The sequence below is a fragment of the Cottoperca gobio genome, chromosome 22, assembly GCF_900634415.1.
Source record: "Cottoperca gobio chromosome 22, fCotGob3.1, whole genome shotgun sequence".
Taxonomy (NCBI): Eukaryota; Metazoa; Chordata; class Actinopteri; order Perciformes; family Bovichtidae; genus Cottoperca; species Cottoperca gobio.
The window spans coordinates 20,503,633-20,515,660 of NC_041376.1; the positions used below are offsets into that span (position 1 = coordinate 20,503,633).

The following is a 12,028-nucleotide window of genomic DNA, read 5'->3' on the forward strand; positions in this document are numbered from 1 at the left end:
ATCTGTGTATGTTGTTGTATTTTCTACTATTATCCTGGAGAGAACGAGAGCTGTGTCCCAACTCCAAACACTTCACTGAATGCATACAGAGCAGACTGTATGCTAATTGTCCTCGTATCCTGTTTTACCGGTTACTGTACAAAAAGTCCATTTATGTTTGTACTGTCAGGAGAGGATGCAATATGAGCACCAATGGAACCAAGTAAAGTACCTTTAAATTGTACATAAGTACAGTACTTAAGTAAATGTACTTATTGGGAAAACTAGTGGAATACACTGATAGATTTGCTACTCTGTTACTCTGAGAATGAACAGACGCGTTCATGTAACACACTTCCTCATGGTGATAAAAAGCATTACATTTCAAAATGTATTTGCTTTCGTAAATGATATAAATGTACAGACAAAGACAGGCGCGCAAACTTCAAGTGGATTTAATCTGCATATTGACTTATTTGAATAAACTACATACACAAAACCTTAGAATGACTTTAGTTTGGAAATGGGACACCGCTCAGTTTTCTGAAGACATTTAGCCAGTCACTTCAACCAAGAGCTACTCTATTTAGTTTGTATCTACAGTTTATTATTATAATAATAATAATAATAATAATAATAATAATAATAATACTGGTTAGCTGCTAATGTCAGTAAGTAAGTTGTTCATTAGAATCTCTGAATTTCAGGTGTCGTGTTAATGTTAAAATTTAAAAATAATCATTCGGATGGTGACGAAACAAAGCTGGAAATCATAAAATATGTTTCTTTATCGAACCTTGTAATGTTGAGATTGAAACATAATTATTTAATGAGGTTACATAATCATACAGGAAACAAGCAGAAATAAGGATAAGGACACCTGTGGTCTTTACAACCTGAGGTAGAATTAAGATTACAATTAGCATACGTTAGGTAAGCATTAAACATAAACGTTTGTATAGGATTAGGCTTTAGATAAGAATTAGGTCTGGGTTAGGGCCAGGCTTAACTTTGTGTTTAGAGTGGAACCACTTTACAATTAAGATTAGAATAAGGATTAGATTTATGTGGCACGAAAAGGTGATAAAGTGCCCTCTAGGTTTGGAACTGTTTGACCATAAATGCATCACGACTTTCTGTATAAGTCTGCAACGGCTGGCTAGAATCACGAGTCCCACAACACTGTGGTTGTCCCTCTGAGTCGGGGCAGGACTTATGGAAAGAGTACGGCAGTTTAAGGCCTTTACAAGGATACAGTAGACTGTGACTGTGTGTTTGTGTCTCCATGGTCACAGGACCGTACCAGCCACCCCTCACACCCCCACCACCAAAACACTGAAAGGACTGACCTAGTAAAAGAATATTAGCTTTTGTATTGGAACCTAATTGTTTCAACAGCACCAGTCAAGTGCAATAAATGACATCTTTAAACCCTTTGTCTCTTGTTGTGTGTGTTTTGTTCTGGCTTCTTACGGTTTTGGAAGATCCTATGAATACTTTAAATTGGTTCAAACATAAAGTTTTAAATATGTCAAATAAAATATAATTACTAATGTTATTCAGCTTTTTTTTAAGCAGCATTAATTCATATTTTTACATGAACAATGGGTCAAATGTGAAAGAGGGACAAACCCACAGAAAATGATAATTCAAATCTGCAGTTCTCAGCTCTATTGAGCCTTTTAGCCTTTTAGTTTATTGTTTTGGTTTTAAAGAAAATATGCTGCTTTGGTTCAGTATCTGACAGACACAGAGAGACTCGCTGATGAACGTATTGGAGAGATTCGGTAAAGACATCAGAGTCGGATATATTTTTCAGGAGATGGTGGAGACCAAACCAGAGTTAAAGGGAGAATGAATCAACACAAACACAACTCCAAATGAACTCTGATGTTTCTCTGTTTCTCCTGCAAAATGTGAAACATGTATATTTTCAGCTTGTTGAGGAGTGCTGCCCCCAGGTGGAAAAAAACCTAAAACCAAATGATCAATGCAGCTTTAAAGTTTCATAGCAATAATGTTTTAACAGTGACATTCAGGCAGATGTATAAAAGAACTGTGAATATTTTGTTTTTGTTTCACACTTTACTTATATATATATATATATATACTTTAGTTTTGTTAAGATTTTAAATGGTCACAGCAATGTAATCCACAAGCATGTTTATTTTTGTTCTTACGTTTGTTTAATTTATTTATTTTATTTAACACTATTTAAAAATAATTATTTTCCAGGCTTCTCTCTCGTTCTGAGTGTATCAATAGTTTCATAAATGCCATTAGTTAAGTATATTCAATCTGACGTTTGACCATTTTCTGTTAAATGGGCTTTAAATCCAGTTCCACGTAGTGTTAAATAGATGTGAGTATTGAGTGTGCCTCTCTGAAACATGCAGATTATGTTACAGTGCTTTATTTTCTGCAGGCCTTTGTGGGAAAGGAACAAGACACATGTCACACAGTATTCAAGGCACCGGTTGTCCTGCGATCTGAACAGCTATGTCTCTGTGTTAATGCTGCCGCCCAGAGGACATCGTGTCACACAGCCGACGACTTCAGGAGGGCTGAACAAACTCAGTGGGGAAAGTGGCTGAATATGTAAAGGAGCACCCAAAGGCAGTGAAATGTTGATGCAATTTGGTTGTGTCAGGTAAATTAATCCATATTGGAAAGACTATCGTATGTAATTGTTTACCTCAATCAATATATATATATATATATATATATATATATCTACACTACGAATATGTTTCTCTGTTATTATGTATTTTCTGCACTGAGAGTATTACAAACATAATAGGGACACTTCCCCTTTAAGAGAACAGGTCAACAAACCATTACTTCCTGACTGCTGACGGAGGAGCGTGTAGGCGCCAAACTGGGACCAATGAGGAGAAGGTCAACGCCTACTCCTTCTAGGTAGCCGCATGTTTTACGACTCTCGGGACACACCTGGAGCGGAGCCGTGAGACCGCAACGATGGGGCTCTTGGAGCCATGCGGTCTATGGAAACGGCGACGCGAAATGTGTCCTCAGCTGAGAATATTTTCTTTGTTTGACTTATTGCGTTAAATAAATATATAGATTACATCAGGAGATTGCTGTTTTGATTCGACATTCAAGCTCCGAGTTCTTCAGCTTTTTCCTACCCATTAGTTGTAAATCCTGAGCTCTTTTGGATTGGGAAAATATATATTTTTTTATTCTACTAATGTAAATGTAAAATATGTTTATAGTAATTTTGTTGATAATTATAAAAGCGTTTAGTCTACTCAAAATGTCATTCAGATCAACAGATTCAATTAGCTTGGACTCTTCCACAACTTCATCTTTTCTGACTATGATGCAAACATACATTTTAACTGTGTCTTTGGTCTTTGTTTGCTCTATGAGTTTGTCCACTGGCTTTATTTGTTTTTGGGTTTGCATATAATTCACAAGACAATACTATTTCTGCTGACAGCTGTCACCACACATTTGTTTCGTGTTCATGTGATCATCTAAACCCAATGTACAGTATGTTTACCTTGAGTTATATCACTGTATAGGCACACATACGATTAGATGCATCACATTGTGCTTTTCAGCTGTTTTTCCCGCCTCGACTGTGTGGTTGGGCTGCTGGACAGTCTGGAGGAAGTGGCAGAGAAAAGGATGAGTGTCAGTGTATAATGAGAGAAATCTATGTATATGCTTCTGCTGCAATATCTTAATGTACCCTTGGGGAATTAACAAAATCTTGGTATTTGGGAAGGTTCCATTTATCTGTTATCGATATATTTTATTCAAGTCAAAATGTTATTTGGCTAAATGTAAGTGTTACTGCAGATTAAAGCTACAATATTAAGGTCTGCCAGCATTTAAATTTAAAACATTAAAACAATAAAATAACATTATGAACAGAGTGTGAAGAGGTAACTGTGTTGACGTTATGTCAAAGACGTCTCTGTGTTGTGTTGCAGAGATATCTCCTGAAGTTAGCATGCTAACAGCTAGCTGCGCTCCGTCCAGCCTGTAATACCACTTATTCCTCTAGAGGTGATAGTGAGTCAATGTAGCTGCAGTCTGCTCTCAGTACATAGAGAAGAAGTACAGCTGTCTGACTCAGGCAGACTCAAGGCTTGTCAACATTACATTCATGATCCCTGCACGTTTTAATAGTTTATTTGATTAAATCCAAAATGAAAGAAACAAGAAAACGACTCACACCCTCGCCTCGTCCTCACCGTCAGTGAAGTGGCTGGAAGACGGACAGATAGCACTGATTTAAACGACTCCCCGCCCTGACCCATGTCAATATACAAACTATCAAAACGTAACATTGCACAAGAAGATTATTAGATAGCAGAGATGGTTAGACTCTCAGAGTTTCAGCAGACTGCTCTAATGAACTGACAGACAGACAGACAGACAGACAGACAGGCAGACAGGCAGACAGGCAGACAGGCAGACACATACACAGAAAATATATCAACAGTAGAAGAGTATAACTACAATAAATATGCCAAACTAATCCAACTAAAATATTATATATAATAACTGATGGTTTTGATGATTGATGAATTTAGATCATATTGACCCAGTAGTAGAGGTGAAATACTGCCCCCTATTTCTTTGGATCAGGTGGCTCTGAAGTCAGAACTACACATTGTACCTTTAATTAGTGATTAAGATTGATGTTATTTTGTTTATTTATTTTTTGAAATGTGCAGTCAAGAACAGCAAGAACAGCTGCTAAACTGTAATATAATATATAATATATAATATATAATATATAATATATAATATATAATATATAATATATAATATATAATATATAATATAGTTAACCAGTGTTTTGTTTCATCTTCCCTGAAACGAGGCCAGTGACTGTGGAACTGCAGAGACCTCCAGACTTTTAGCACATTACGAAGGACATGGATTCTCGTTCACTTTAGTAGAATAGCGTGCCAAAATACGACTGGCAGTTACGAAGTTTACGTTAATATTTTGGCGTAACAGAGGCCCGGGTGAAAGGAAGTGGTCCCACAGTGAACGAGTAGCCACCAAATCGGGACAGCAATAGTGAATGGCAGTGAGGATATCCAACCAATGATTTCAAGTCTTTTGAGCCAAGACTATCAATTGAAAAAAATACATCAGGTGAGATTATGTAGCGAATTATATGATTCGTCTTTCTTGAATAACGTTACTCCTATTGCATGTGTTGGCCTTGCTAGCTATTAGCTAGTTAGCAAACTGGCTAGGTTGACACGGTGATGGTGCATGGTGTCTGTAGTCAGGCGTTGTATTGCGTTACACGCTGTACATTTAGGCTGAAGCCCTGTTTCAGTTTCTGTAAATCACAAAGTTGGGGCCAGGCAAGCACACTCACACACATGCCTTTGGCCATTAACACAGTCAGGTCAATAGCTAACTGGTTTCAGACAGGCACTGTCCGTTAATGTAACGTTCGCTAGCCAATGCTAGGTTCAGGTCCCCTGTTGAACGCTGTAAGAGGGTTTCCATTGCAGTTATGAGTCTTTTCCCAGTCGGTAACGCTATGTAAGGGGCTAATAAGTGATCTGAGACATTATTTGGTCTTTCTTTACAACACGGTATCAGCTAAGATAACGTAACGTAAATAAGCTAATGTAATGTATGGTAACGTTAGCGCCCGGTTGTTTGTTAATATAAGCTAGCGTTATTGGTTCATACTTTTCCACCAATAATGAGGCCAAGGAACTTGAGAGGCTTTGCTTCACGTTAGTGTGCAGGTCATCTCAATAAGGCATCGCCACATTTTGTATACAATTGCTTTAACTTTGTGGTCACGTCTATTAAATCCGTTACTCATCTATAACGTTATGTGCTTGGCAGACATGTAGCTGCTTAGTTTAGCTGCTAACTAGCTAGCCAATGTTACTCAGCATGGTCTCTGCTAGTAACTCTAATTTAAGTGTCTAGTTAAAGGCTTTTAATTGCCATATTCATGCTTACACTTTGAGAGAGAAAGCTGCTAATGTAGTGTTAGCATACCGAGTAACGTTACAGAGAATCGTAGAAATGAATATCCTACTGGCCCCAGGTTATAAAGGTAATGACAGAACTGAATATGTGCAGTACAAATAATAATAATTCTGGCTTTGTGTTCTATGTCTTGCTTTATATATCGTTAGCTACCAGAGACACCTTCCTCTCTTTCCGCCGGCAAGCCTTGTGCAGAACTGTAGGACAAGGGCAGGTGTGTCAATATGAGCTCACAGGTGTAGAAGATCAAGGTTACTTACGCCCCTTGCAGACAACACGCATAAGTATTCCTGCAAATTGATATGTTTGAAAAGTACTTTAAGTCTTTTTCTCTGTCTGTCTGTGTTGGACCTAGCATTCCTGTAATTCTTAAGACCATATTAAGTACAGTCACATTTACAGATACAATACTAGTGTTAAGGTAAATATCTGAACATACAAAGTCGTAGGCCATCTGATCAATTCTAATGCAAATTAGTTTGAGAAGCCATTTTAGAAACACTGGTTTTCCAAATACTCACCATACAGAGTTATTATGTAGCTATGGCCCCACCAGGTTACACACTGAAATAGTATAGCATTCATTAACTAGAAATACTATTAGTCAGCAGAGGCATAATGTCAGTAAGAATTGTCATATGCTGGTGGAGAATAGTATGTGTTAGTGACACACTGTTTTTATTGGCCATATGCCAATAGAACAGCAGCAACATACCAATAATAGCAGTAACAGTATCAGGGACATACCACTCAGAATCGGCATGTGACACTTAAACACTTTTCAATCTCGGTGCTGCTGGATTTTCTGTGTATGCTATACAGAGAGAAGTTTGTGTTTTACAGGATGAAAAACTAGTAAAATGCTGAATGTAAACAGAAAGTAAGGAACAGAATTTAATGAGCCAAATCTCAATTAGTGACGTCCTGTCCATTTTTAAAGTCTTCCTCCTGTGGTTTTGCTAGGCAGCAGGATTCTTAAGAAGAAGCATTAGTACAGTAGTCAGGATGTGGCAATGTGTTAAAATTGTGCCTTTTCCGGAACATTAACACTTGGAAATGGGACAGCAGTGTGTATTGACATGGAGCTGCACATCAAGCTGTGATGACACCTGTCGATGCCGCCTGCTGTGCAGCTTTACAATGTTGCCAACGGCTACAGACCAGTCGTCAGTGTTGCATCATTAATCCAGAGTTGTATGCAGAGTAATATCATTTTCACCAGGAGCTCTTTGATTTCTGCAACAAAATCAAGTGACTCATATTTCTGGTGTCAAAGAAATTATTTAAAACTAGGGCTGTTTATAGGCAAGAATATGGCCATACGATACATATCATGATACAGGGGTTTCGATTTAATTTATTACGATACTGTAAGCAAGACGATATACTGCGATTTAAAATAAAATAAGTATAGTATAAAGAACACACATGTATACAATCTGAGTAAAACACTGTTAACTTTATTTATGCAATGATAACAGTGGGGTCTGCATTTATCACAGTCCCTGTAACATCCAACATTATAGCTCTATCTTTTGTGCAATCTGAGCCACTGTCTGCCACAATTCTTTGTAAGTAAACTATTAATAAAGAATCGATTGCGTTTTTGAGAATCAATACAGCATCAAAAACCTAATATTGCGATACTCAAGTTTATCAATATTTTCTTACACCCCTTTTTTAAATCCGGTACAATCAGTTTCCACAGAGTAGTATAGTGCAGTAGTGGTTAATATTACTGAGTTATTACTTAAATATTACTTACTTATTTTTACTTGCAATATTTTTGACAATTGAAACACAACCAACTTTCAAGTTTCCAAACCTGTGCTGTACAATATCCCAAACAAATCCAGTCCTAAATCTTAAATGTTTTTCCCGGGTCTCCCTTCTGTATATTGTATCTATGTACATATAGCCTGGTGTTCTTTATTTATTTTCTTGTAGGATTTACACACTTATTTCAAACTCAATAGGAACTTTCAAACGTTCCAATAATCACCAATTCTGCTTTTGTCAAAACAAACTGTGAGATGTGATGTGGCAGCTCTACAGCTGTTTCCCTCGCTCTCTCTCTTTCCACAGCTGTGATCAGCGACTCTCTCGCTCTTCTGAGGCAGACCATAAAATTAGCAAAATAAAAAGAGAAACAACCACCGTTGTACTCAGCCAATATATTCGTCCTATCACCCAACCCTTCTCCAGCAGTGTGTACTGTAAAAGTACAACATTAATTCATAAGACTTCTGTAGATCATCATAATGTATGAAATGCAGCTCCAAAGGTGTAGTTGCCTTTGACCCAAGATGTCATCACATCACAGGCCACATTCAGGTCCACATTTCTGTTAAACCCTACTGAGCTTAGTGTTGACAACTTGTACGCTTCAAGTGTTGCCAGTATTTGAATCAGTGCTGTGCTTCTGTTCTGCTTTGATTTGTCAGAGAACTCACTGCCAAACTTCCATCTTGGCTCAGATCAACACATCACCTGGTTAGATTTGATTAACTGTTTGAATGAAGCTCCTTAGATGAGCATCAGGTTGCATTATGTTTTTATCACCAGCAAATGTGAGCCGCTCCATTATTGTAAAGACTCGTGTTTTCCGCTCCGATGGGTTATAGCAGTCGGGCTCAGCAGCACTCACACCAGTCGTGTGCTGTGGTGGTGATTCTGGGCTGAGATGAAAAGCTTGTCTGAGTCCAGAAGTGTTTCCCACAGAACTTGCTGTGTGTGTGTGCGTGTGGTGTGGTGTGCGTGTGTGTGTGTGTGTGTGTGTGTGTGTGTGTGTGTGTCTGTCTCCCTCGAAGCCTGTCTGTCGTCCCACTGCGAGTCCAATCCAGACAGCTGAGGTCGAGAGGCGACGCAGGCTGAGCCGAGCTCTCCCTCCGCTTCCCTGGCAGCGTCACGCCACCACCAGTTAATCAATTAAGGACGTGTAGTAAATCTTTTGAATAATAAATGCTGAATTGGGTTGCCAAATTCACACATATTTGGTAAAGTCTGTGTGGGAAACGCAGTGGCGTGATGGTTTCTTCTTTCCTCTGCTCACTGTACCTTTGTCAGCATCTGGCAGCCAGCAGTGTCAAACCGTTCTCATTTCCTCTCTGCTTTTGTCTTTGCAGAGCTGAGCTCCACTCACGGTCCCTGACACTTCCCATTTGTGTAGAGGTGAGATGTTTACTTTCAAACATCCCAGTATCAGCACATGTGTAACAGATGTCGTCTCTGTGGAAGCTAAGCTAACTGGAATGCTTCCTCTACATTTTATATTCATGGTGAATGAAGAGATTCTGTTGTAGGTTGTTATTTATAGCTACTTCGGAAGCCTTCATCAATTGTTATTACTGCTTTCTACAGCCAGAATAAAGTATTTATTGTCTATTATTACACCGTTATATAGACTTATATAAATCTGTGCAATGCAAGATTATAACAATGTTCTCTGTGTTTGGTTTTTCAGGTCTGTTTCCAACTAAATGTGGGGGAGCATCAGTACTTGATTCAGAGATATTTCTATCATGAAGCCCAGATTAAGTGTTGTCTGCTTATCCAAAAAGTCACAGTTGTTACCTGTAAGTATATTTCCTAAGACAATAATTGTGTTAGCATTATTCCAGTCTATTAACCAAGTAATCTTCCCTTTTATCTTTTGGTCTCAAGCTGTAAACAAGCTGTTCTTAATCTCTAAACAAGCCATTTCCAATATCTAAACCACATGCTTCAAGCTCTAATAAAGCTCCAAGCAAGCTGTAAGCAATGTCATGTTCCAAAGTGCCAAAACGGCTTTTTAAGAATTTAGAATTTAGAATTCATCACAACGCTATAATGTACCATGGCCCAATACTCATAGAGTTGGAAACACAGGACTCAAGTGTGTTATCAAGCTCCAAACAAGCTGTTGTCATGTTCGATAGAAGTTTTTTCTTCTAGATTTAAGGAAGCTCTAAACAAGCTATTGTCACATTCTAAATACGCTCTAAATAAGCTGCTCCTGAACTCTTAACCAGCTGTTGTGATGGTCTAAAGTAGTTTTAAACAACCTTTTCTCACATCCATAACAAACTCCAAACACACTGTTGTGATTTTCTAAAGAAATGCCAAACTATTTGTTCTTCAGCTCTAAGCTTCCCTCATTTTCCTAATAAGTTCTAAACAAGCTGTTTCTCAAGCTCCAATCAAATCTACAAAGAGGCTCTAAACCTGCTGCTGTCACATTGTGAACAAGCTCTAATCAAGCTGCTCTTGAGCTCTAAACGAGTTGATGAAGAGACGTCGCCTGGACAAAGAAGCTGGCTCATAAACCTACCTCGAGATTCTGCGCACTGGACTAGTTCACTGGTTGAACAACATTATTTCAGCAGTTCCAGAAACTCTGCAGCTGAGGTGTCTCTTCTCACCCCTGGCTTTGCTGATGGGGTTTCTCAGCTTTCTGAATGAAGAGTGAGACAAAGTGTCCACTTGTGTATGTGCCGTCTCCAGTACATTAAAACAGTACCCTCATCTCTCCTGACAGTGAACTTCTGAAAAGAAGAGGCTTATGAAATGAGATAAAGTAGACGACTGGAGGAGCACAGCCCCCTCGCCTCCACCTCTTTGAAGCATGGCAGGCCTACAGCTTGTCACCCCTGCCACTTCACCCATGGGGCCTTTCTTTGGTCTGCCATGGCAACAGGAGGCTATCCATGATAACATCTATACACCGAGGAAATATCAGGTAAGGATGGAGGAGTTCACGAGCTGCTTGATGTATTGTATGTGCAGCCTAAAGTAACGTTAATGTAACAGAAACATATTTGTGTTTATTAAATTTCCATATGTGAACCTGTACCTTCCTCCACAGGTAGAACTTCTTGAAGCAGCTATTGAACATAATACGATCGTCTGCTTGAATACTGGCTCAGGGAAGACCTTTATTGCAGTACTTCTAACAAAAGAGCTCTCCCACCAAATCCGTGGACATTACCACGAAAATGCGAAGAGGACCGTTTTTCTGGTGAACACAGGTACCTGCAATACACACTGCCGTTTGCCACTTCTGTGAATTATTGAATACATTTTGATAACGTTCATTGTTCATTCTCAAGTTTCACCAACAATAAGTTCATTTGAATTCCAAGCTTACGGTTTGTCTACATTGTCCAGCTCTGACTGTAGTTCAGCAAGCGGCTGCGGTCAGGACTCACTCTGACCTCCAAGTGGGAGAGTACACAGATGTGGAGCAGACCTCAGCGTGGACTGACCAACGGTGGAGTCGAGAGATACTCCAGAATCAGGTGTGCTCATCATTCTCATTGCCTCATTTGTCTTAATAAGTTCACACTAGCTCCATGCTTCCATGTTGTGAGTTTTGTCAGTTTTAAGAGTAGGTCTAGGTGCTTCTTTAGTACAGGTGCAAAGTGCATCGACTGACACCATTGCGTCTAACTCCGGACTAATGATTGGCTTTTATGGCTTTTATTAAGTTATTTGCACCTTCATCATTGTCTCTGGTCATTGTTTACAATAATATTCTCTCCCCTCCTGTCTTTCTATACTTTCTGTTTTACAGGTGCTGGTCATGACTTGCCACATATTCCTGCATATTCTGAGGAAAAAAATCTTACCGTTGTCTAAAATCAACTTAGTGGTTTTTGATGATTGCCACCTGGCCATCACAGACCACCCTTACTGTGAGATAATGAAGGTGAGATTGTGGGTGTTTCTTTGTTTGCAGGACAGTGGTCCAAGAGAACTGTGAATGACCTCGCTCTCTTCTCTCCCTGTGCAGCTGTTTGAGGGCTGCTCGTGCTGTCCTCGTGTCCTGGGTCTCACAGCCTCCATTCTGAATGGAAAGTGTGACCCATCAGAGCTGGAACAGAAGATCCAGAATCTGGAGAGGATTCTGAAGAGCAACGCTGAGACTGCCACTGACCTTGTAGTCCTGGACAGGTACTACAAGCCATTATATAGGAGTTATACCAGGGGACAACAACTACTGTATATCTCTGACTAAATGTGTGTTTGTAACAACTAAACATGGCGTCAAGTGATTTAATTG

At 39.1% G+C, this 12,028-nt stretch overlaps 1 protein-coding gene across 1 annotated transcript in view; it reads left to right on the forward strand.

Annotated features, from left to right (window-relative positions):
* The first annotated feature begins 4,985 nt into the window (after positions 1–4,985).
* dicer1 (dicer 1, ribonuclease type III) overlaps positions 4,986–12,028 on the forward strand; it is a 31,488-nt gene continuing 24,445 nt past the window's right edge. The window contains exons 1-8 of the mRNA XM_029460385.1: positions 4,986–5,121; positions 9,114–9,159; positions 9,452–9,563; positions 10,505–10,705; positions 10,832–10,994; positions 11,134–11,264; positions 11,540–11,674; positions 11,759–11,919. Coding sequence (XP_029316245.1) covers positions 10,592–10,705; positions 10,832–10,994; positions 11,134–11,264; positions 11,540–11,674; positions 11,759–11,919 — 704 coding nt within the window. The 5' untranslated portion in view covers positions 4,986–5,121; positions 9,114–9,159; positions 9,452–9,563; positions 10,505–10,591. The remainder of the gene's footprint in view (positions 5,122–9,113; positions 9,160–9,451; positions 9,564–10,504; positions 10,706–10,831; positions 10,995–11,133; positions 11,265–11,539; positions 11,675–11,758; positions 11,920–12,028) is intronic.